Source organism: Crotalus tigris, unplaced genomic scaffold, assembly GCF_016545835.1.
Source record: "Crotalus tigris isolate CLP2741 ecotype Arizona unplaced genomic scaffold, ASM1654583v1 scf7180000018371.15429387391:27106975, whole genome shotgun sequence".
Taxonomy (NCBI): Eukaryota; Metazoa; Chordata; class Lepidosauria; order Squamata; family Viperidae; genus Crotalus; species Crotalus tigris.
In genome coordinates this window covers 4708321-4731420 of record NW_024096970.1, presented here as the reverse complement: position 1 = coordinate 4731420, position 23100 = coordinate 4708321, and the positions used below count along the sequence as shown (strand labels likewise).

The following is a 23100-nucleotide window of genomic DNA, read 5'->3' as shown; positions in this document are numbered from 1 at the left end:
AGTACCTGTAGATAAACCTTTTTTGCACCTGGAATATAATCTGCAATTTTGCCAAAGATCAGTCGACCAATTCCTGAAGTAATGCCAAGACAAAGCAGAAGTGTCACATCTGGAACATGTTCACCAATACGTTCTTTCACATGTTTTAGCTATTTGGAAGGAGGAAAAACAGGATTTTAATATAACAAAAAATCTAACAATTAATATTTTAGTTTAAAATCAGCCATATTTTAAAATTTTACAGTATTACATTTATACACATTGTTTAAACAATCATATCTCAGCTTTATAAAATTGTTCGCTAATGTTCCTCTTTTATTCTATTTGTGATGTAATCAATGGAATTCAGAACCAGCTTCAGATTACAACTTAGCTTTATACTGTAGCCAGTCATAATATCCTATTCTGACTAATTAGAAATTTCTTAGTTTAATAACAGCCCATATAAATAGACAAACAAATAAACAACACTCATTGATAAAATACTTGTTTATATCTCAACTTGTTAAACCAAGATAAGGTTGAAAGGAAGTAGCTAAGCTGTTCTCATTTATAAAAATCATAGAACCAACTCACAACAGATACAATATCTGCATGTACAAATGTAACTAAGTCATATTGGATTCAGTTTCCCTATTGTAATTACAGAGTTGGTTGGTTTCAATCATATAACTACCAGACTTGGACTTGGAAAAATATAAGAACTGGAAAACCCCTGGATTTCTTAAAAGGGTTAAAAACAAGTCTTACAGTTACACTTTGTAACCTTTATAATCAAAAGCTCAAGTAATAAGAAAAGCAGCTATGAACTGCTGTCATAATTGCAGAATGTCTTCCATGAACCAACATCTAACCAATGCTAATTCTAGCAGCATCATTTGTAAGCTGGAAAAATACAAGTAAGTTAGTGAATATCCACTCTTTGTTAGTCAGCATAATTTTGGTCCTAACCAACTTTTTACTGGGCAAATGTGTGAAAGGAAAATGAATGCAGGGTTCTTTCCAGCACCTGTGTCAGAGAGAGACTGGCTGAGCCAGGGGGAGGAGTCAAGCAGGGAATTAGTCTGGAATTCTTATGTAGGCACAAAAGGGCAAGGTCTGACCCCCACACACACCTGAATTCACTGAACCTCCTTATCTAGTCTTTTCTAACTGCAGGCTGCCAATCTGGGAAAATTCCTGTGAAATAGGCATGAGCAATAAAGTAGTTAATTGAACTCTTCACATGTGGATCTCATTGTTCAAACCTGATAACCCATTAATTCATGAGAATCAAACTGTTTTTGTTCAATAAAGGCAGGAATATGTTCAGAAAAATAAACAAGGAAAAAGCTATGTGTAGTATCAACACTTTATAAAAGAAAAGTATCTAAGCATTAAACTTAGAGTATCAAAAGAGTCAAGAAGATGTGAAATTATTATTAAATATTGTATGAGTTTAAGAACTATTTAAATTTAAAGGATCAAAATTAAAAATAGGAAAGAATTATACTGCACGTATCACAAATTATTGGACACTTCAGGCAAGAAGGCCTTTAAAGCTGTATAAACAAAATAACCAGAATTCTCATTCGGCTCACAAACCCATTTAACTGAAAGGTTAAGGAGACTAATCAATAAACCCCACTGTTAAAAATTATCTTTTAAATGTTCATTTTATTCATACTGCTATTTTGATTTTTTTTAAAGAAAACTTCTGTAAAAGATCAAAGTTTTAGATCATATCAGCTTTACAAAACAGTAATATTGTTGAAAAGCAGAACTGTTAGTATGTAAACATGCAAACAACTCTTTCTATAGACAGGATTTATGCTTTTTTAAAACCATAAGAATTTCATTTAATCCCTTGCTACTCCAGGAGAAATTAAACAATATAATGTTCTTAATATTTACAGGAAGAAGTGATCTATAATACCAAAGAACAATATTTTCTTTCTTTTTTCATAAATGAACCATCTGGCGCAAGCCATAGGGTTACCTAAGATCTTTTCCACTACTTAGTTGAGAAACTCTTTACTCAACTTTAAGTCTGCAGAAAGATGAATTGGCATGAAATTGGCTACCCAGCTGCTAATACTTCTCTTGCTTCAGTTTCTTCTTTCCCAAGTCAATTGTCCGAGCTCCCTACAAAGCATGAGTGACAAAAATCTTGCTAGATTTTACCCACTTTCCACATATCATTGTGGAGTGTATCAGAATACAATACAGGAGGCACCATTACTTCATAAGCCAGGATGATTTAAGCCTATCTCAGTTATGGGCTGTGCCAGGATGAAAGCAATCTCATTAGAATGCAACAGAAAAAAAGATATTACCAAGATATGGTAAGGTGCACATGGAGAGAGAGACTCATAGTTGCAATTTAGGAACACCAATTCAATATTCTAACAAACCTGAGCAAAATCTGATAGCCATAATGCTTAAAAGCAAGGGGACTCTGACTATCTTAACATGTATTTCTGTGTTCCTTGTTCTTAGATATACTAAGAACAAACACTTGGACTTGAAAGCATATCAAATGTATTTCAGAGAATGTTTTCCAAATAAATGTACTCGGGAATACCATGTCAAAACTGAGTATTTGTGACTTCTTCTATAAACTATTCTGATGTCCTTCAGGAAGATTTTAATGATCTGGCTCTTCCAACCGAACCTGGCCCCAGATTATTTGTGAATCCTGTGGTATGCTATGGGTTCATACAATTTTGCATTCCTTCAGTTGGTTATCTATTATGTTCGTGTGTTAATGTTTCATTATGTTTCTCACTGATTATATATTCCCTGCAGAATTAGATGACAATTAAATGACCTACAAAGCCAACTAATAAATAAGTAAACCATTGTCAAAATCACTGGATTATCTTGCACCAGACAATACTCTCACATTCTAAACTATTTCATGTAACTGTTGTCAAGGTAAAATGGGATCACACCTCCCAGAATCATTTTGAGAAAATACTAACAAAATAAATTCTAAAGATCTATTTAGAACTACTTAGATTAGTTAGACTCAGTATGCTCTAAAAATGCATTTTTAAATGTCAAAGGAAAGCAACAAAAAAGACCTACACTTAGAGAAAATTCTATCTGTCTCTTTCTAGTTATCTATCTATCTAGTGTACCAAAAAGAGGCCCCATAGACAATTTATTATATAAATTATATTAAATACTCAAATATTTTCTCCTGAACATATCCTAGTCATTTGACTCAGGGCCTTTAAAAATTCCTAAGTAGAGTAGCATTTTCATTGAAAAAGATTGCTAAAACATTGATCTATGGGATCTGACTTTTGGCTATCTGCCTGTCTGTCTGTCTGTCTATCCATTCTATCTCTGTATTGTGACCCTCTGAAAACTTCATAGAAACTTAAATGGCAAGGTACAGAAAAAAAAGTTGGGCATAATGTTCTGTTAATTATCTTACCTGCCTCATATATCTATGCAGGTATATTTTTGAAATGCAGATGTTCATAATCCACAATAAATTAAAAATTGATAGACATATATTCTATACACAAATACAAATAAATATGTTTTCTTATTTATATATAAAGCAGATAAAACAAACAATCCCCCCCAAAAAAAGACTGATAAAATTTATACCATCTTACGGGACATGGCTGGTAACATGCATGAACTTCAATAAAAGGCTACCTCACAGAATGCAAACTGCCTTCTAAAGAAGTTAAAATAAGTTTTGTGAAATAAGAAAAAGAGTGCCCCATTTTTTATTTTCTCTTTATCTGACTGCTTCTACTGTATGTAACTTCTGGCATGTGTGATCTTAGCAGCAAGACCTGAATGGCCTTTTATTATCTCATTCATTCACTAGAGTTATTGGTACCCTGATGCTTGAATCAATAACATTGCACTCCTGCTCTGGAAAAAGTGTTGGAGTTGCATCCCTGCACCTTATTTTTATTTTTTTAAAAAAAGTCACACACTACCAGCAGTTTACTTTTATCAACTGCTTACCCAGCAAAAGATATTAAAGATATAATATAATTTTAATTTATCACATGAGGATTGCATTTGATATAGGAGAGAATCAAATGTTTCTCTTCCGCTGACTTGGAAGAAGGAATCTTGTTTTGTTTTCTCCTCAGAACAAAATAGTCCTATTCAAAATCAGCCAAGCTGGGTATATTTCATCTCAATAAAGCTCAAAATGTAACTATTGTTGTTGTTTCAATCCTGAAATGAAACTATCTGAACAAGCATGTTTTGTTCTGAACTTGCTTGAAAGCTGTTTCCTATGATTCAGTTCTCAAAATGTCAGTATTTGAAATGGTCAGATTTTGTTCCGAAAGAGCATGGAACTCACATGTCTCCTTTGGAACATCTTAAAGCAGTGGTGGCGAATCTATGGCACAGGTGCTAGAGATGGCACTCAGAGCCCTCTCTGTGGGCACGCACACCGTCGCCCCAGTCCTAGGCCTTCAGCTGGGTTTTATAAAACCTTTTCACTTTAGGCTCTGCCACCATGTGCAAAAAAAAAAAAGGTTCAATCAGTCAATTTCAACTTCTCATGGGAAAAAAAAGATCTTGCAAAGTTGGAATTGATTTATTGAACTTTTTAGTCCTACCCAGTCTGCCGTTACCACCGCAGCCATGCCCACCCAATGGGCCCAGCCAATGGGCCACACCCACCCGGCACTTGACGATGCATAAGTGGGTTTTGGGTTGAAATTTGGGCACTCGGTCTCTAAAAGGTTCGCCATCACTGCCTTAAAGCTTTGAGCTTAACACATTTTGCGTGACTCTACAGAAGAATAAAGGTCTCGTTATTCACAAGAGAAACAGGTTTCTACCAAAGTTTTCTCCTTCTTTTCTTTCTTTAAAAAGAATGTGTCTCTAAGTGGTTCTTCCCTTTTCTCATCTCAGATTTATATGCAGAAGCTATAAGTCTACTCACTTTTTCCTTTTTAAAGTATATGAACTGTTATATACTTTAATGCCACAATTAAAGAGGTAAAAATACTGGTACTGACAAGTGGTAAATACATGAAACAAGGGTTTTCATTTAAATGGTTCATCTTGACAGGCAAGATACTGAATAACATGATTACATAATAGATGAGGGTACAGTTTCTTCTTGGGAGAAAAAAGGAGGGATTGAATGAAATATATACATTGAAATGCATACATTGGGAGCAAAGAAATCACCTTGTAGAGAAATAGCCAACACAAAATAATGCTTCTTCCCATATATTTCTACCAAAGTTTTTCATGAAGGCCCTGCTCCAAGCATCTATGCAGACTGAGAAATGTTGGATAGCTATTTTGGAACAGGGGACTTGGTGGCTCAGTGGGTTATAAGGATGCTGGAGGCGGTCTTTGATCCAGCAGTTGGAGCCCTAGCACTGCATGGTGGAGGGAGTACCCATCACTTGCCTCAGCTTCTGCCCACCTAGCAGTTCAAAAGCGTGTTGTATTCTAGTAGATAAATAGATACCACTTCAGTGGGGAGATGAGCTAGTGCTCCGTGCAGGTGGTCAGATTCCTACTGGTTCTGAACCTTTTTGGTTGTGATGCTCATTTGCAAGACGGCTCTGATGGAAGGAGGGGGCCTTGGATGATGCTGCAGAAAGAGATGCTCATCTTTCTTTCTGGTGTGAAGCTAGTTCGCAGTCCTGTGATGCACCTTGTGAACGTGTACCCACAATAGTAAATCAGCAGCCAAACTATTACTTTGCATTAGCATTGCAGTCTCCTGGCTAAAGTAACAATACCATATTATTATTGATCATCGCACAGTCAGCCAGATGTTCAGACTGGATTTGGCATTTTGTCTACCTATCGAGTCCTTACCCAGGACCTGGGATAGGCAGATGTGGATGTTTGATGGTATTACAGATATCGTCGCAGGACGGAAGCAGTTCCTAATAAGGCCGCCTTTTGCAATTGACTAATAGCGAATTTGTCAATGCCAATGGTGTTCAAGTGGTGCTCCAGTTGTTTTGGGATTGCACCCAAGGAGACTATTACTATTGGTAATACCCTTGCTTGCTTTTGCCACAGTCTTTCTATTTCTATTTGTAGGTCTTTGTATTTTGTTATCTTCTCCAGTTTTTTTTTGTCTATTCTGCTGTCTCCAGGCACTGCCACGTCCACTATCCAGACTTTTTTTGTCTTTCTTATCGACAATTGTTAAATCTGGGGTGTTATGTTGCAGGTGCTTGTCTGTTTGAATTCTGAAGTCCCAGAGCAGTTTAATTTATCATTTTCTATGACTTTCTCTATTTTATGATCCCACCAGTTTTTGCTTACAGGCAAATGATATTTTTTGCAGATCTTCCAATGCACCATTGTTGCTACTTTGTCATGCCGCTGCTTGTAGTCAGTCTGTGCAATCTTCTTGCAACAGTTTACCAGGTGGTCCACTGTTTCTTCAGCTTCTTTGCATAGGCGGCACTTACTGTCTATTGCTGTCTTCTCAATTTTGACTTTATATGCATTTGTCCTTAAGGCTTGGTCTTGTGCAGCCAGAATTAGTCCCTCGGTCTCTTTCTTCAATTTTCCTGCTCTTAGCCATTGCCAGGTTTTATTCTTATCTGCTTTCCCAGCTATTTTTTTCATGTATTGGCCATGTAGTGCTTTGTCTTCCCATGCCTCTATTCTGTCCTTCATTTGGTCTTTCTTGTAGGCCAGTTTGGTCTCTCCAGTAGTTAGTAAGCCTTTCTGATATACTAATTTCAGTGCATCTTCATCATTGTTCTTCAGATATTCTTCCAAAGCCATTTTTTCTTCTTCAACCATCTGATGTACTTGTAGCATTCCACGCCCACCTATTTGCCGTGGTAGATAAAGTCTATCAAGGTCACTGGACGTGATGCAAGGGCATGATCATTGTCATTATTTTTCTGGTCTGCCTATCCATTGCTTTTATTTCTGCTTGGAGTCCAGTCCACTATTCCAGCTAGGTACTAATGCCTGGGATTGCCCAGGTGTTGATTGCCTTTATGGTATTTCCTCCATTGAGTGGACTTTAGATCTTCTTCACTCTCTTGATGTATTCACCTCTAATCTTTTCTTGACTTCAGTGTGCTGATGTTGTCAGCTTGAAGGATACCCAAGTATTTGTAGTAATCTTCCTCATCCAGACTCTTAATGTTATTTTCGTGGGGCATCTTGATTCCTTCAGTTTTCACTACTTTTCCTTGTTTGATAGTAAGTGTGGCACATTTGTCCAAGCCAAACTCCATTAACAATATCTTGGCTATATATACGGACAGTGTTGAGCAGCGATTCTATTTCAGATGATGTTTTTCCATACAGCTTCAGATCATCCATGTAAAGGAGGTGGGATAGTCTGGCAGATGTTTTTGATGTTTGATAGCCATGTCCTGAGTTATTCAGTATTGTTGACAGAGGAAACAGTGCAATGACAAATAGTAATGGTGATAATGAATCTCCTTGAAATATTCCTCTCTTGATATTAACCTCTCCCAGCTTCTCACCATTGATCTGCAACTGTGTCTTCCATTGTGCCATCGATTATTATATTATATATTATATTATATATTATATATTATTATTATGCCATATTATTGTTATTGTTGTTGTTGTTGTTGTTGTTATTATTATGGATCATCGCACAGTCAGCCAGATGTTCAGACTGGATTTGGCATTTTGTCTACCTATCGAGTCCTTACCCAGGACCTGGGATAGGCAGATGTGGATGTTTGATGGTATTACAGATATCGTCGCAGGATGGAAGCAGTTCCTAGTAAGGCTGCCTTTTGCAATTGACTAATAGCGAATTTGTCAATGCCAATGGTGTTCATCATCATCATCATCATCATTATTATTATTATTATTATTATTATTATTATTATTTTGGAGCAGTCTTTTTCGGTACTAGATCCACAATTATGGAATATTTTCCCCCAAAGTTCTGCCTAGTGCTTTCTTTGTTCTTTTTTCTAGGCACTGGGCAAAAGCCTTTTTATTCTCTCAGATCTTTTAACTTCATTGCATTTCCACCATTATTTGTAATGTTGTTTTGTTTAATTTTATTTCAACTTTACTATTTTTATCAGCTTTTTATTGTTTTATTATAATGTAGTAAATTTCCTTTTATTTTTTTTTTAATCCAAACTGCTGATGGCTTTTATTTGCAATTATTTAAAACAAATTAAAACAAATACATGTAAAATAAATTGCCTGCTTTTATTCATTATTATTGTTCCCGCTTTTAAATGCAGAACCATACCAAACTGATGCATATCGCATATAACATAGCATATAATTTTGGGCCATTCCTACTACCAGAGCTCTGTTTATAAATGCTAGATTGGCAAATAATGTTATATGTATGATATACTTTGCTTTTTATTCCTCAAACACTGCTCCCTTCCCCAGCTGCATAAGACCAGTTTTGGAAATGGTTTGAAAAAGTGACATGAAAACTGCTTCTGTGTTTTGCTGGAAAGGGGCTCAGATATTTCCTTGCACAGTTTTTATGTATACACCTAGAACAAGTTCCAACTTCTCTCAAATGATTATCAATATTTGCATTATAAATATAGAATTTATATTGAGTGGAGTGACTTCCATTGCCTAAAATAAGGTTACTTCCATATAGGCATGCACAGGATAAAATAAGGTTACTTCCATATAGGCATGCACAGGATAATAATTCCTCCTAAGATGTCCATATAAAAATATTCACTGCATATGAATTATTTTTAATATAATATAATGAACTAACACCAGTCATGTGTTATTGTATGGACCAATGATTAAATTTATTTAACTCTCATTCCTTATCTTTTTAAAAAAAAAAATTCTAATTTTTCCTGTCTCTAATTTTATCATGGAAATTCTTAGAAAGTCTGTCTTCTAAGAAAATATGTGCAAGAAAGTAAATGGTCACTAATAATTATAATATTTGATCACCACTTTTGCCTGCTGTACCTGTAAAGACTGTACTATAATATGGAAACAGATGTTTCCTTCCACTTTCATTGTGGAGAGAGAGGGAGGGAGGGGGAGAGAAAAAAAAAAGAGAGGGTGACAGAGAGACAGAAGTGAATCACATTAAAAAGAATTAAATAAAGCAAACATAAATACCGCCAAGCAAAAACTCCTAAGTGTAAAGATATAATAAATACAGTGCTGTTAAAGGGGGGGAGCACTAACCTGCACTGTCAAATTGCAGCAGAAGTTGAAATCTGAAGGAAAATAAATGCAAAGATTAGAAAAACAAGTAAAGCACATAAGAATCATGGAAGTTTGGGGCCTTACAAATATTAATGTAAAAATCAAGGTCACACTTTAATGCACAAGCAGCATATTAAATCTGGATAGAGAAAGTTAATGAAAAAGAAGCACAACACAGATACAGAGAGCACAGAAAAAAGATAGGAGAAAGATGAGATGCTTAATTATGGTTAATATTCATAGAGAATAATCCTGAAAATAGTACTATTTGATTCATATATAATTGAAAAACACAAAATAATGTCTTTAAAGCAGTTAGTTGCTATCAAGGCAAATAGGCAAACAAAAATGGCTCAAAAAACAGTTAAATAATGTAAGGCTGAATTCAGTTATAAGCAAATGGGAATATTTGCCTAACTCAGCTGATATAAAGAAGCATAAACAGCCATAACTGGATTTTGCCCTTGAGGCAGTTTATATGGAAAAAAACCTAGATAAATTTGCAGTGATGCAATTCAATCCCTGTATATTTGTTTTTTTTTCCCAATTTTGACTTATTCGAATTATTAACAAAAGTATATAGAAAAAAAGTATTGATAAAGATGACACCTATTTGAAGCTGACAACGACAGTTGGAGGCATCCCTGTTAATGTGAAAGGAGAAAGGTTCTGCAATTCTCACCTCAATCTGCAGCTCCCATAGCATATTTTCTGCTATTAATGAACTAGTCCAGGGGTAGGCAACCTCGGCTCTTTTATGACTCATGGACTTCAACTCCCAGAATTCCTGAGCCAGCATAGCTGGCTCAGGAATTCTGGGAGTTGAAGTCCATGAGTCATAAAAGCGCCGAGGTTGCCTACCCCTGAACTAGTCCAAATGCCAAGATGATCTTTCCATAGAATTATGAAGTGCGCCACATACCCTGACTTAGGTTTACCCTAAACCAGAGTTACTCGATAACAAGTGAAATTTGGCCTGTTAATATACCTCTTTTTCCAACGTCTGATTTTGGGGACATTCTCCCACAACTACCTTTACTCTTCATTTACAATGATTTACCAACTACCCCAAAATAATCATTGCCTTTTAACAACTATAAGCAGGGTACAGCTGAAATCAAAACTCCTGAAAACTAGATTCCTATGCTTCTTAAGGCCTACAGTCTACACCTCTTAGCTAGCAAACACCTTGAGAGAGAATCTGCCAGGGAACAATCCGGATACTCCTTATCCTGATGTGACACAGAACCGTCCATCTATATGGCACTAAAACTCTTGTGTCTGTTTGATACTTTGTAACCTTTAATTGGGCGAAATGCTGCATCATACGGTAAAACTTTGTCAGCTGAAGTTTTTCAAATGGGCTAACTTTCAGAATGCTGGGACCCGTTATTCCTGAGGGAATGAAACTTGGTAATTTTTTTTGCTGCTTCAGTGCTACTGTGCTGTGGCTATTCAGTGCTATTGTTCTGCTGCAACCATCAGCTATAGTCACATGATCCTCATTTTCAACATTCCCTGACAACATCCCACAAGTTGATTGGAAACCCAGAAGGAACTGATATGACTGCCAACACCCATTGTCACCTTCCCACTGGCAAAGTCTTTGCCTGTGGGAAGCTTGCAAGGAGAAAATCAGTGAAGAAATGGGACATCTTCCACTTGTCCTCTGCACTTGCACTCCATTGACCTCTAGCCCACCTAGCTTTGCTTCCTCCCCACCCCTAGCAGCAGCCACTGCCTGTTGAAAGGGGGAGGGGAGGGGAGGGGAAGGGAGGAGAGAGAGGGAGGAAGGAAGGGATCAAGGAAGGAACAGGAAGGAAGGTAGATTTTTGACTGTCAGCTTCCCCTAACGCAGGGTGTCAAACTGCCGGCCTGCAAGCCCGATGCGTCATGGCAAAACCACACCCACCCAATGGAAAAAAAGTCACGATACGTCACAACACGTCAAGTGACGTTGCGAGTTTGACACTCCTGGTCTAAGGGAAATCAATAGGGTAACTGACAGGAAGTCAGTAGTCACTCCTACTCACACTGATTTTTTTTGCCCACCCATAATCATTCTGTGTCTCTGTTCAAATAGGAGGTATCTCTGAAACAATGGCCCAATGGGTCACTGCTTGTCTACTGAGAAACTATAGTTGGTCTTTTCTGGGCTTTTAGGGAAGCCAGAAGAGAGGCTGTCTTCATGAGGAGACCAAAATGTCTGTCAGGTTGCCTGTCAATTGCTCTGCACATTATTGAGATCCAGTGTATTTGAAGCACAAGACTCAGGAACAATCGTTCACTTAAAATACATAGCACATCAAGTGGCCCTCTAATTAGATATTTTAACTAGTTTTTATGATAACTTAGTGATGAACAGCAGAAGTTTAGATTCATTATTAAGAAAAAAAGTGTTCATTATTATCTATCAAGAAGTGACTGAAACTTCAATCTGTAGAGATTAAGATGAGACTATACCAGGCTTTTCTGACCTTATTCCATCCAAAAATGATAGCTCTGAACTCCTATTTCCATCGGGACATCTAGAAGAAAGAAGATGATTCTTGTTTTCTCTATTATAGTTTGCATTAGTTTTATTCTTGTGTTTACAATTTTCAATAAAATTGTATTTTCAGAAATAGAAGAAAGAAAATAAGTGGGCAAAGTCTGCTTTACAAAAATATATTCCTCCAAAAAATCAACTAGAATTAGGTAATTCTAGTTGTATTTTCCAATCTGAATGAGCCTTAGTACAATTATATGAAATGACATTTTTATTGTAAAAAATTAAATAGGCACTGGTATGTTAGTATCATATCATACATTATATCACATTTTATCAAAAGCTCTCTCTCTAACCCCTAATAAACAAATTGAAAGCTGCAGCCCAATGTAGAAAATCTATCCACATATTACATTCTCTCTCTTTGGGTATGCAATGTTATACAGAGCACAGGTTAAGATAATTTAAATGAATTACTCATGAGATATAAGAAAAAATGCAACTAAATCTCCTTTATACCAATATCATTCACTATACAGTCTATCTTCATAACCATCCTTATTTCCACCACATCACAGACTGAATTATATGTTGCCTTTTGTTCTTTAAACTTATTTCCCTCCCTGTTTTTTTGTTTTCTTTGTTTGTTTGTTTTTGAGGAGCTGATTTGGTCTTTCTCTTCTTCATCCATACATTTTTCCCTTATATTGCATTTGCAATTTAATCCTGATTCATTTGTTCTCTATGACCAAACCACAAATGTACTGTTATACTTGCCATTTAGGTTTGCATTTAATTCATATTCATTCAATATTAATTCTCAACCTTATCTCAACCCTCTCTCAACGCTATCTCTACACTTAAGTACTTCTATTCCCATTACATTATATCAGTGTTTATATTTCTCTTCTGAATGGCCTAATTGCCTTTTCTGTACTCTCCTGTCTCATTTCCACCCATTCATTCATGTAATCTATAGAATAATTTTTCACTCTTTTTTGCTAATTTTGCTAAAAAAAATTGCTAATTTTTGCTAGATTGCATCCATTCAGAATGTTTCCCCAAACTCATCACTTTTCCTTCCCCAAACTCATCACTTTTCCTTCCATTCACTGGAATGTAACATGCATCAGTTTGTTGATTCCCACTTTCACACATACCTATAACTTGTATGTCATACATCCGACATTTAACCCGTTATAATTACACATAAAATTTAACCCTTTTAGTTATAATTACACTTTTACTTCCCTGCATGGATTCATCTGCCCCATTTATAAAATCAGACCACCTTAATTCAAGTTGTATCTTTCAGACACTACAGTTATTACCCATCCACCAGGGCTTTAGTTATTTTGTACAATATAAGGTGGTCTATATAATGCTATAGAGAACTGGAAGCTTGGTTTCCTGGTTTCTAGTGCAGCACCTTAACTATTACACAAGACAGATTACAGTACAGGGGATCTACTTTCATTTTATCCCCACATCCCTATGAGATAAGCTGAGTTTAGAGAGACTGTCACAAAGTCATCCTATATCCTTCCATGGATGAGAGTAGATGAACCTGGCCTCCACAATCCTAGCACAACAGCTTTATTACCACACCATACTGACAGATTTTGTAGTTGAATTTCTGGTTGCTGTTTTTTGAGCCTCCTCTGTGGCAGCCATTGAAAATTTTCAGTTTCAAAATTAACTTATTAAAGCTTTAATTTGCCCAACCAATCTTGTCAATCTTGACTTGGCCTCTTCAGGGTCAAATTAAAAAAATATCAGCTACCCTTATTCTGAATTTGTGCCCGGTTCCAGTGCCTCCTGTTCTATATGTTGTTGCACCACTTTTTTCCAACCTAGAGATTTCATGTCATGTTCACAAAATGTCTGAGAGATATCCATATCCCTGCCCTCAGCTTCAAGGGGATCCAAGGAGATGCGCTTAGAACAATTATTCCCAAATTCACTTCTTCCGTCAACTAGGTCAGCGTAATCTTAAACAAAAAAATGCATGGTTGTACACAAAGAAAAAAAACCTCAGTTATAGCCTGCACAGAACAAGAAAACAAATGGAAAAAATATTCAAAGGCAAGGACTCTGAAATCAAGAGACTCCCTTTTTGTGACCAGATGCAAAGTTATATTGTTCAAGCAATTCTAATAACTAATTATTCAGCATCAAGTTTCTCTACCTCAAATTTCTTGGCTTCACAAATCACCAAACAAGTTCTCTGAAGAAGTACAGGTAGTCCTTGATTTGAGACCACAACTGAGATCAACGTTTTTATTACTAAGTAAAACAGTTGTTAAGTGAGTTTTGTCCCATTTTATGGCCTTTCTTGCCACAGTTGTTAAGTGAATCACTGCAGTTAAGTTAGTAGCACAGTTCTTAAGTGAATCTTTGCTTGTGAGAAGTTCACAAAAGGTGATTACATGACCCCAGAACACTGCAACTGTCATAAATATGAACCAGTTGCCAAGCGTCCAAATTTTGATCACATGACCCATGGGGATGCTGCAATGGTCGTAAGTGTGAAAAATGGTCATAAGACACGTTTTTCAGTCTTGTAACTTTGAACGGTCACCAAATGAATGGTTCTGAATTGATGACTACTATAATGTCAATAAGATTATTCTACAGTTATCAGATTTCCCAGGCTTTAAAAGTATTGATTAAAATCTCAAGGCTTCAACATTTTTTGTCAAGCATGAAAACATCCTAAACTGAGAAGGGATTAAATGTTCTGCTCTCTATCTTTGTTTTCATCAGTACTCACTGTCTAGAGAATACAACAATAGAGATGGCCTAATGGATTCCTTTTCCTTCCTCTAACTCAGGGCTTTTCAACCTTTTCACCCACTGTACCATTTTTAGGATTTGGCAACATCCGAGTACCACCAGTCACCTAGCAAGGTGTCAAAAACTTGATGACTAAAAAAAAAAAAGGAAAAAAGTGATAAAGTACAGGTAGTCCTTGACTTACAACAGTTCGCTTAGTGACTATCCAAAGTTACAACGGCACTGAAAAAAGTGCCCCCCAAACTACAGCCGAGCAAGACACCTGCCTGCTCGCCTGGCGATGCTCTTCCTCCTGTCCAAGGTTTTCATTGTTGTGAACATTTCTCTTGAGGATTGACAGTGGGGGTGGGGTGGAGGGTGTTTGATTTTTATTCCCCTCATCTGCTGGGTGGTTGCAGCAGGTGTTGGTCACCTCATATGACCCTGGGACACTGTGACTGTCATAAATATGAATCAGTTGCCAAATATCTGAATGTAAATCACAAGACCCTAGAGATGCTGCAACATTCCAGCTGATTGGCGCTTCTTCTGGGCTCAGCAGAAGCACCAGGATCAGCGCCAAGCTCCAGTTGGAGCTTGGTGCTGATCCTGGTGCTTCCACTGTGCCAACAGCCCCCCCAAAACACTGATCCTGGCGCTTCCACTGAGCCCTGACAGCCCTGCAGCTCCAGCCATCTCTTGCTCAGGCTTGTGCAGTACTGCCACCGGTTCAGCTCATTCCCCTCCCCCGCTACCATTTTTCTAGGATGGTCGTGTACCACCTGCCAGGTGCCAATGTACCACAGATGGTACCCATACCACTGGTTGAAAAGCATTGCTCTAACTTACCCAAGGTGATGTGAATGGGAAAATAGGGGAAGCTAACACAGCAAAGAAAAACTGAATACAGTACAGTAAAAAGATATGGAACAAGAAGTGTAATAGAAAACAAGAGGGCAATAAAGAAGAACTGCCCAAATATTAAAATATGTGTAGTTACAATTATAATTATACACTTCCAGTTCTATTGTTCTACATAGGCAGGCGCAGATATAAATTTCCCTTCTCATGTAACATACAGCCAGAAAACTAGAAATTTTGAAAGTGATCACCAAAAATATTTTCCCAATATGAAATGAAAAGGGTACAATAGTTTTTCTAAAAAAAAAACACCAATTGTTTCAGAACTGTAAATTCATTAATTTGAATCAGTTTCAGAAAAACTGTACAAGTTCTAAGGATGTAAGAAAAGTTATTTTAACATGAAATGTGAATTAACATTTTAAGTAATAAACATGAACTTGTATCATTTTATCACCCAACTATAAGTTTTCTTTGCCTTACTAAATTTCATCCTAGGTTCAGACACAGAGAACAAATCCATTCTTGCTGTCCACATGTTAGAGTTGTCCTAAAGATTGGTTAAGTTTATCATTTCTTCTATAATATTCTAATTCTATCTTAGACAAGATGAACCACATGTAAATCTAATAAATAAATTCACACAACTGTATCTCAATTAAACAGACCAAGATGTTTTGCCCCAGTTCCTTTGCTCTTCATAGCACACATACATAATGGATTAATTAATTAGATTTCTATTTACTCAAAAAAAATATTAGCTGTAGCATAAATTAGTATCTTAAATAGACTTCAAACTATGAAACCTAACAGATTAAAAAAAAAAAGAAATAATGGCTGATTGAAGGTTTCCTAGTTTAACAGTAATCCCCAAAGATGGTGTTTTGGGCCAGCAACTGTTTCATTCATATCTCACCTTATGTCTTAGGTCTGATGCCAAGATTATGCTCTGCAAATAATTGTCTGAATCCGTACCCCAGCTTAATATAGCTTTTTACACACATTAAATAAAGTGAAGGAAATGAAAAAATCTTAACTGCTCTTTTGTTAAAAAAAAACATTTTTAAAAATCTAAATATTTTAACATAAAGTTGACTATATTCACTCATGTAAGCAATAAAATATAAAAACAAAAAGTATAAATACTTACTAGATGAACATAAGGTATGAAATATCCAAATAAAGCAGCTGGAATCCCCAGAGCCCAGATTCTATAACTCAAAATTTTGAAAATGGAAAAATTGCACACTTGTTTTGCTGGAGGTAATTTGAACTTCTTCCCTTTTTCACTTTGTTTGGTACTAGGCATGAGAGGTTTGTAAGTAAAGCCAGCCAGGAAGAGAATAAACACAAAAATGCATAGGATTTGAAAAGTCCCAGAGAGGCCAACAGAAGTGACCAGTTCATTTAAAAGAAAAGGCAGTGTTATAGTGAACAAACTACTCCCAGCCGTAACAATGCCATTCACCAGTCCCAGACGCTTCTTGAAATAATGTCCCAAAATGACCAGGGATGGCTGATAGGTAAATGAACAGCCACAGCCAAACAAGATTCCATAGGTGAAATACAGAGGTCCAAGTGAACTACAACAAACAGAGAACAGGGTTAACTGTGGTCTTCTGCATATTTTCCTTTTTTATTTTTATCTTTCAGTGTTGTTTTATATTGACTTTTGGATATTGTTAGAAAATCAAAGATAATTTAGTTTATAAGTCATATCTAGAAAGCTATATTTCCATAATGTTTACATGTTTATCCCCAAAATATAACTTTGCATAGTTCAAACCAACGTTAATTATACATTAAATATATTTTCTGACTCTATGTTTTCCACATGGTTTGCATAATGAAGAAAAATATTTCTTGTGATATGGAAATTATAATTCTGTTACAGCCTAAAAATACAGTTGACCTTTTCTGCAGTCATATCACACTGTTGATTCATATTCAGGTTCTATTGCCATCATATACTAGATCATTTGGCTCCTATTTCCTAAGAGAAGAACACTAACAAAGTGTATGCTATATTTTATTTTGTTATTTTCATCCAATTTTTCTAATTTATGAAGATTAAATCAAACTGAATTTTATTTTTATCTTTCAAGTTTGCAGTCTCCAAACTTTTGATTGCATAAACTTATAAGTTAAAAAAAATGAGCATCCTCACTAGATATGTTCACTAGATATATTATTTATTTATAAATTACATCCATGCAGTAATATTGTAATATATTATGCACATTATAAAACATACGCCCAAAATATATATTTTAAAAGGATGAGATAAATATAGACATTCTATTCTTTCATGCACCTCAATGGATCATCTTATGCATATCCCATTTTTGAAATCAATCTGTATCATTTGATAAATGTACTGTTTATCTCTTCTGTGGCCATATAAAAAAGGCATCTTCTGAAAATTTCATTAGCTTACTGGAAGTGTCAAGGGAAGCTTCACAGCATAATTGAAACTCATGAATAGAAACTATTTCCAGCTACTGGAACTGGTAAATGAAGCTGAAAGCAAAGCCACACAATCACTGCATTTCCAGAAGTGATTAACTAAATAGATATGAGAAAATACCTCTACTAAGCATTCAGATGGGATATAAAGTGTTACTAGATGCACCATAAATGATGCAGGGATGCAAAATAGAGTATTCCCAATACTGTACACAATTTTGCAATCCCATGCCATTTTACAAATTACTCTGAACAATCTTTTCAAATTTGAAAAGGAAGATCTGAATGAGACATATGAAGGTAATCTTGAAGAAGGAAAGCAAGGGCAGTTACATAAGCATCAACTTAGTCCTGAAAGAGAAGAAAGTGTGACAAAGAAACTCAAGACTGTCTTGAGACTTCTCAGGGGAGAAAGAGAGAAACTGTCAAGCTTTCAAGATTCTGCTCTTATACACTACATCCATAAAGCAGAGTTTCTGTGATCTGTGTGGAATCTGTTTGCCTCAAACATTGACAAATAGGCAGTAAGAGCAGTCCTTGCAAAAATCTCACAATTTTCTTGAATATACAATAATCCCTGCAGTAAGATGTTTCCTCACTTTTAATACAAAAATAACATGGAGCAACATGGGAAAAGGTTCATTTACACAGAGGCCCACTTTACCTCAGAAATGGCTCCTTAAATCATGTCTGATGACAAAAAGGCAGCCAGAACAGATTGCGATCTTAAGAGTGCTGTTGGGTTCTAAAGTGCTAGGATAATACTTTAATACTTTGACAGTTTTAGTAAAATGTCATATTTGAAGTATTATCCTAACACTTTAGAACCCAACAGCACCCTTAAGATCATCATCTAATGATGGGAAGGTGGGAGGTGCAGCAGAAGAAATATTAGAGTTCTCAAAGGGGTGCCCCAAATATACTGCTAGAGGCCAGTTGCATTTCGAAAAGTCAGTGAAAATTACTATTCTTACCGTACAAAGGAGCTTGAAAGGAGCCCAACGAAAGCCACAGCTGCTCCTACTACAGCTACTTTTCGACAACCAAACATGTTGGTAAATACACTGACAATGGGAGAACAGAAGAAAATCATCCCCATCGACAAAGAATTCACCAATGCTGTAGAAAAGATTAAAAATTAAAATATATTTAGCATGGCAGGTTTGAGAATATGCAGTGTAATGTTTATTCCGGTTTTCAGGTAGCATGGAACAAAATCTGGCAGGCGAATATTAATTTGCATTTGGGAAAACCTCAAGCGGACTTGAAGTTTAACATTTTAAAAGATAGGAACTGGTATAGACATGTTTTATATAAATTTGTGAATACTTATAAAGCTATATTATAAAAATATATTGAAAAGCATTCTGAATCTTGGAAATGGGAGATATATAAATTATTCTACATGCATAAGTAAGTGTACAGATAAACCATCATTTGAAAGTATTTGTTTTCCATATCTTTTTTTAATGAGATTTTGAAGAGACAGAAATAATTTCTTGAGAATAAAAATGGATATTGTATAATTTTCCTACTTTCACAAAGACTGATACTGCAGAGATTGGAAAGATCCTTAATCAATTACGATAATCTGAATATCTTTTCTGTTCATATATCAACAGGCATTGTACTTCTCAGAGACTCTTCTGGAGGATAATTTAGAAACTGAGACTGCATGTTTAGCAGAACTATTTATAGAAGTTTTTATTGCTGATTTAATTGTTTTTATAAATAATTATAACTTGATATTAAAATATCTTAACAAGATGCTTCTTGTTTAATTAATCTGTAAGAGATAAATGCTTTTCATACTTTTCCTTCACACACAATAATGTTTCATACACAATACACACACACTCACACATACACACACACAAATACCGACATATAGAACTTATTTCCTGATTGTACAAATTGAATGACCGTAGGAAATATAACTTACATGAAAAAGAGGTTTAATGTGATTTTACTAGAAGTTGATTAGAAATCATATAGTTTTGCATTTTATAGATTAGAACTACAAGTATTTCTCACTTACTGATTGCAGTTGGGACCAGCAATTGTTAGGTGTAAATAATCAGGAATAGGAGTTGAGTTCAAAGCATTAAAAGTTCATTACATATTACCGACACACAAGAATCTGATCTACTAACTGTCAAACCAATTGGCACTAGATAAGGGTCAATGGAATTCACAGGGTCATTGTTGTCTTGTGAGACTATAACGACTCCAAATTGACGGCACCTTTGATCCCGCTCTCAGGCTCAGTCTGCTAATCTCTACAGTAATCCTGTCACTAAGCAATGCAGTCATAATGTAAAATATCATGTGATACCCAGCTTATGATGTTAGTTCCAGCTGCTACCATTAAGCAAATCACCTCAGTCAGTAAGAATGAAGCAATGTGACCACAACCTGAGACTTCCTGTTAGCTTTCCCACTGACTTTGCTTGTTGGAAGCAAGCTGTGAAGATCACAAATGGTGATCCTTGACCACGGGTACACTGTGACAGCCGTACATTAAAGGACTAGTCATAAATTTCTTTTTCAGTGCAAATGTACCTTTGAATGGTTGCTGAACAAATTGTCAATAAGCAAGGACTACTTGTAGTTTATAAAAAAGACTGTGAGCTGAGCTGAAATTCGCAATCCATTCCAATATATTATACCTGAACTCATGTTGCAAAATTAGGTTAAAACTATGGATGATGAAGTAATTATTTACAAACCAAACAGAATTCTTTATACTTTTTTTGAAAGAGAAAATACTTATTAAATACTTAGTAAAACTTTAGAGATAATCTTTATCAACTAATGTTGATTATAGTTACTGAATTAACTGTAATTCAAGAGCATGGTAATGAGTTTTAAAACTTTTTATGGCTTTCAACATGCATATCTGCAAGACTTGCCTGCTCCAAATGGAACCTGCCCATCGGATCATCTTCAAAGACCCACAGGTAAATCTTATCTATGGTAGATCTTCTACTTTGGAACAACTGGTCCGTCATCCTTATCAATGCTCTGTAGTGGTATTAAGATTCAGCTGTTTTAGAGCAGGGGTCCCCAACCTCCAGTCCATGGATCAGTCCCGGGCTGCGGCATGCCAGCAACCGGTCCGCAGAAACAAAGCCCCATCCACGGGATGTAGGCAGCATACAAAACCACGCCCTCTCCGGTCTGCAGGAAAACCTCTCTCCATGGAACTGGTCCCTGGTGCCCAAAAGATTGGGGACAGATGGACAGTTTTTTTGAAGCCAGGGCTGAATAACTCATTGCAAATAGTTTCAGCTCCAAGGGGTTATACAGTGAAGTCACTGTGGGTAGAGCCAAACACTCTTAATTTTTAAAAAAAGTTTTGTGGGGACAGTGGATTTTAAATGCAAAATAACTATGCTTTGGGAACTTAAAAAGGGTTAACAAAAAAACCAAAATCCTACACCACCCATCCAGAGTCAAAAGTTTTGCTGCTACATTTTGGGAGGCAGCAAAAGGCACCAGATGCCTTTGCCTCCCAACTGCTCTCTTCCAGATTACTATTCTTCCACAGCTCTCAATAGAAGGGAAGCAGGGCTCTGTCCCTCACATCCAGCTGTATGCTAATGAGCCGAAACTCTGGAACGATGCTGTTTATAAATTTTAACAATCAATCCCCATGAACTACAGAAAACTCAATTAATAGACTGCATTCTAAGGGTACACTTTTAAACCATTAAGATTCTAAACCTCATTAGACTCAAATGTAAAAAGTAATTTAGAGAAAATGAAGGGTGTAAAAGAGGTAAATATTTGGCACCTTAGAATCATAACGATATGAGGTCTTTCATAATTATACTGGTGGTCTTCAGTTAGCAGTTATTCAGTGACTATTCAAACTTATGACAGCACAGAGCAAGTAGTACTTACAAATACTCCCCCAAATTCTGGCTAACATAGACTTCCTGCAGTCATGTTATCAGGTTTTGAGTGCTCAGCAACTGAACCATATTGCCAACTTCTGCAGCATTCTGCAGTCACATAATCACAATTTGCAACTTTCCCTGTGAACTTTCCACAAAGTTGATGAGGAAGTCGGCAGGAAGTCAAAAATCACAGGCACGTGAAGTCCTTGCTTAACAAACCATGGTAATTCACTTAACCATGACAACCATGGACTGCCAGAACTATCATTACTAAGTGGCACCGTCACATAACGTTGTTGTTATTAGTTGCAAAGTCGTGTCCGACCCATCGCAACCCCATGGACAACGTTCCTCCAGGCCTTCCTGTCCTCTACCATCTTCTGGAGTCCATTTAAGCTCACACCTACTGCTTCAGTGACTCCATCCAGCCACCTCAATCTCTGTCGTCCCTTTCTTTTATTGCCCTCAATCTTTCCCAGCATCAGGCTCTTCTCCAGTGACTCCTTCCTTCTCGTTAGGTGGCCAAAGTATTCAACTTCAGGATCTGGCCTTCTAAGGAGTAGTCAGGGTTGATCTCTTCTAGGATTGACCGGTTTGAACGCAGGAGGGACTCGCAGGAGTCTTCTCCAGCACCATATTTCAAAGGCCTAAATTCTTTGGCGCTCAGCCTTTCTTATGGTCCAACTTTCATAGCCATACATTGCAACTGGGAAAACCATGGCCTTGACTATACATACTTTTGTTGGCAGGGTGAGGTCTCTGCTTTTTAGGGTGCTGTCTGGATTTGCCATGGCTTTCCTCCCCAGGAGCATGCATCTTTTAATTTCTTGGCTGCAGTCCCCATCTGCAGTGATCTTGGAGCCCAGGAAAATAAAATCTGTCACTACCTCCATTTCTTCCCCATCTATCTACCAGAATTGAGAGGGCCAGATGCCATGATTTTGGTTTTTTTGAGTTTCAAGCCAACTTTTGCACTCTCCATCTTCACCCACATCAAGAAGCTATTTAGTTCCTCTTCACTTTCTGCCATTAGAGTAGTATCATCTGCATATTTTAGGTTGTTGATATTTCTCCCGGCAATCTTAATTCCAACTTTTGATTCATCTAGCCCTGCCTTTCTCATGATGTGCTCTGCAAATAAGTTAAATAGGCAGGATGACAGTATACAGCCTTGCCGGACTCCTTTCCCAATTTTGAACCAATCAGTGGTTCTCTGTCCAGTTCTCACTGTTGCTTCTTTATGACTTTATGACTAAGTCAGTTACCAATGGAAAGTCTGGTCCCAATTACCATCATTAGGGACAGCTACCTGTTTCACACTTTTTAAGACTAAAGGCAAAATGGAATTGAGTATTTACGGGTGGGGCCTTCATCTACTTAAAAATATATTTTATTATGCTACCTATTCAATTTTTTTTTTCTGAAAGAGATTGAGTACCGTAT

The 23100-nt window shown here is 36.6% G+C and overlaps 1 protein-coding gene across 1 annotated transcript in view; it reads right to left on the bottom strand.

Moving 5' to 3' along the window:
* The window catches only part of SLC16A10 (solute carrier family 16 member 10), a 45822-nt gene that overhangs the window by 7477 nt on the left and 15245 nt on the right, over window positions 1-23100 (bottom strand). Inside the window, exons 2-4 of the mRNA XM_039351220.1 lie at window positions 18730-18874; window positions 16440-16872; window positions 6-149 (exon numbers count right to left, since the gene is read on the bottom strand). Of these exons, the coding sequence (XP_039207154.1) occupies window positions 6-149; window positions 16440-16872; window positions 18730-18874 (722 nt within the window). The remainder of the gene's footprint in view (window positions 1-5; window positions 150-16439; window positions 16873-18729; window positions 18875-23100) is intronic.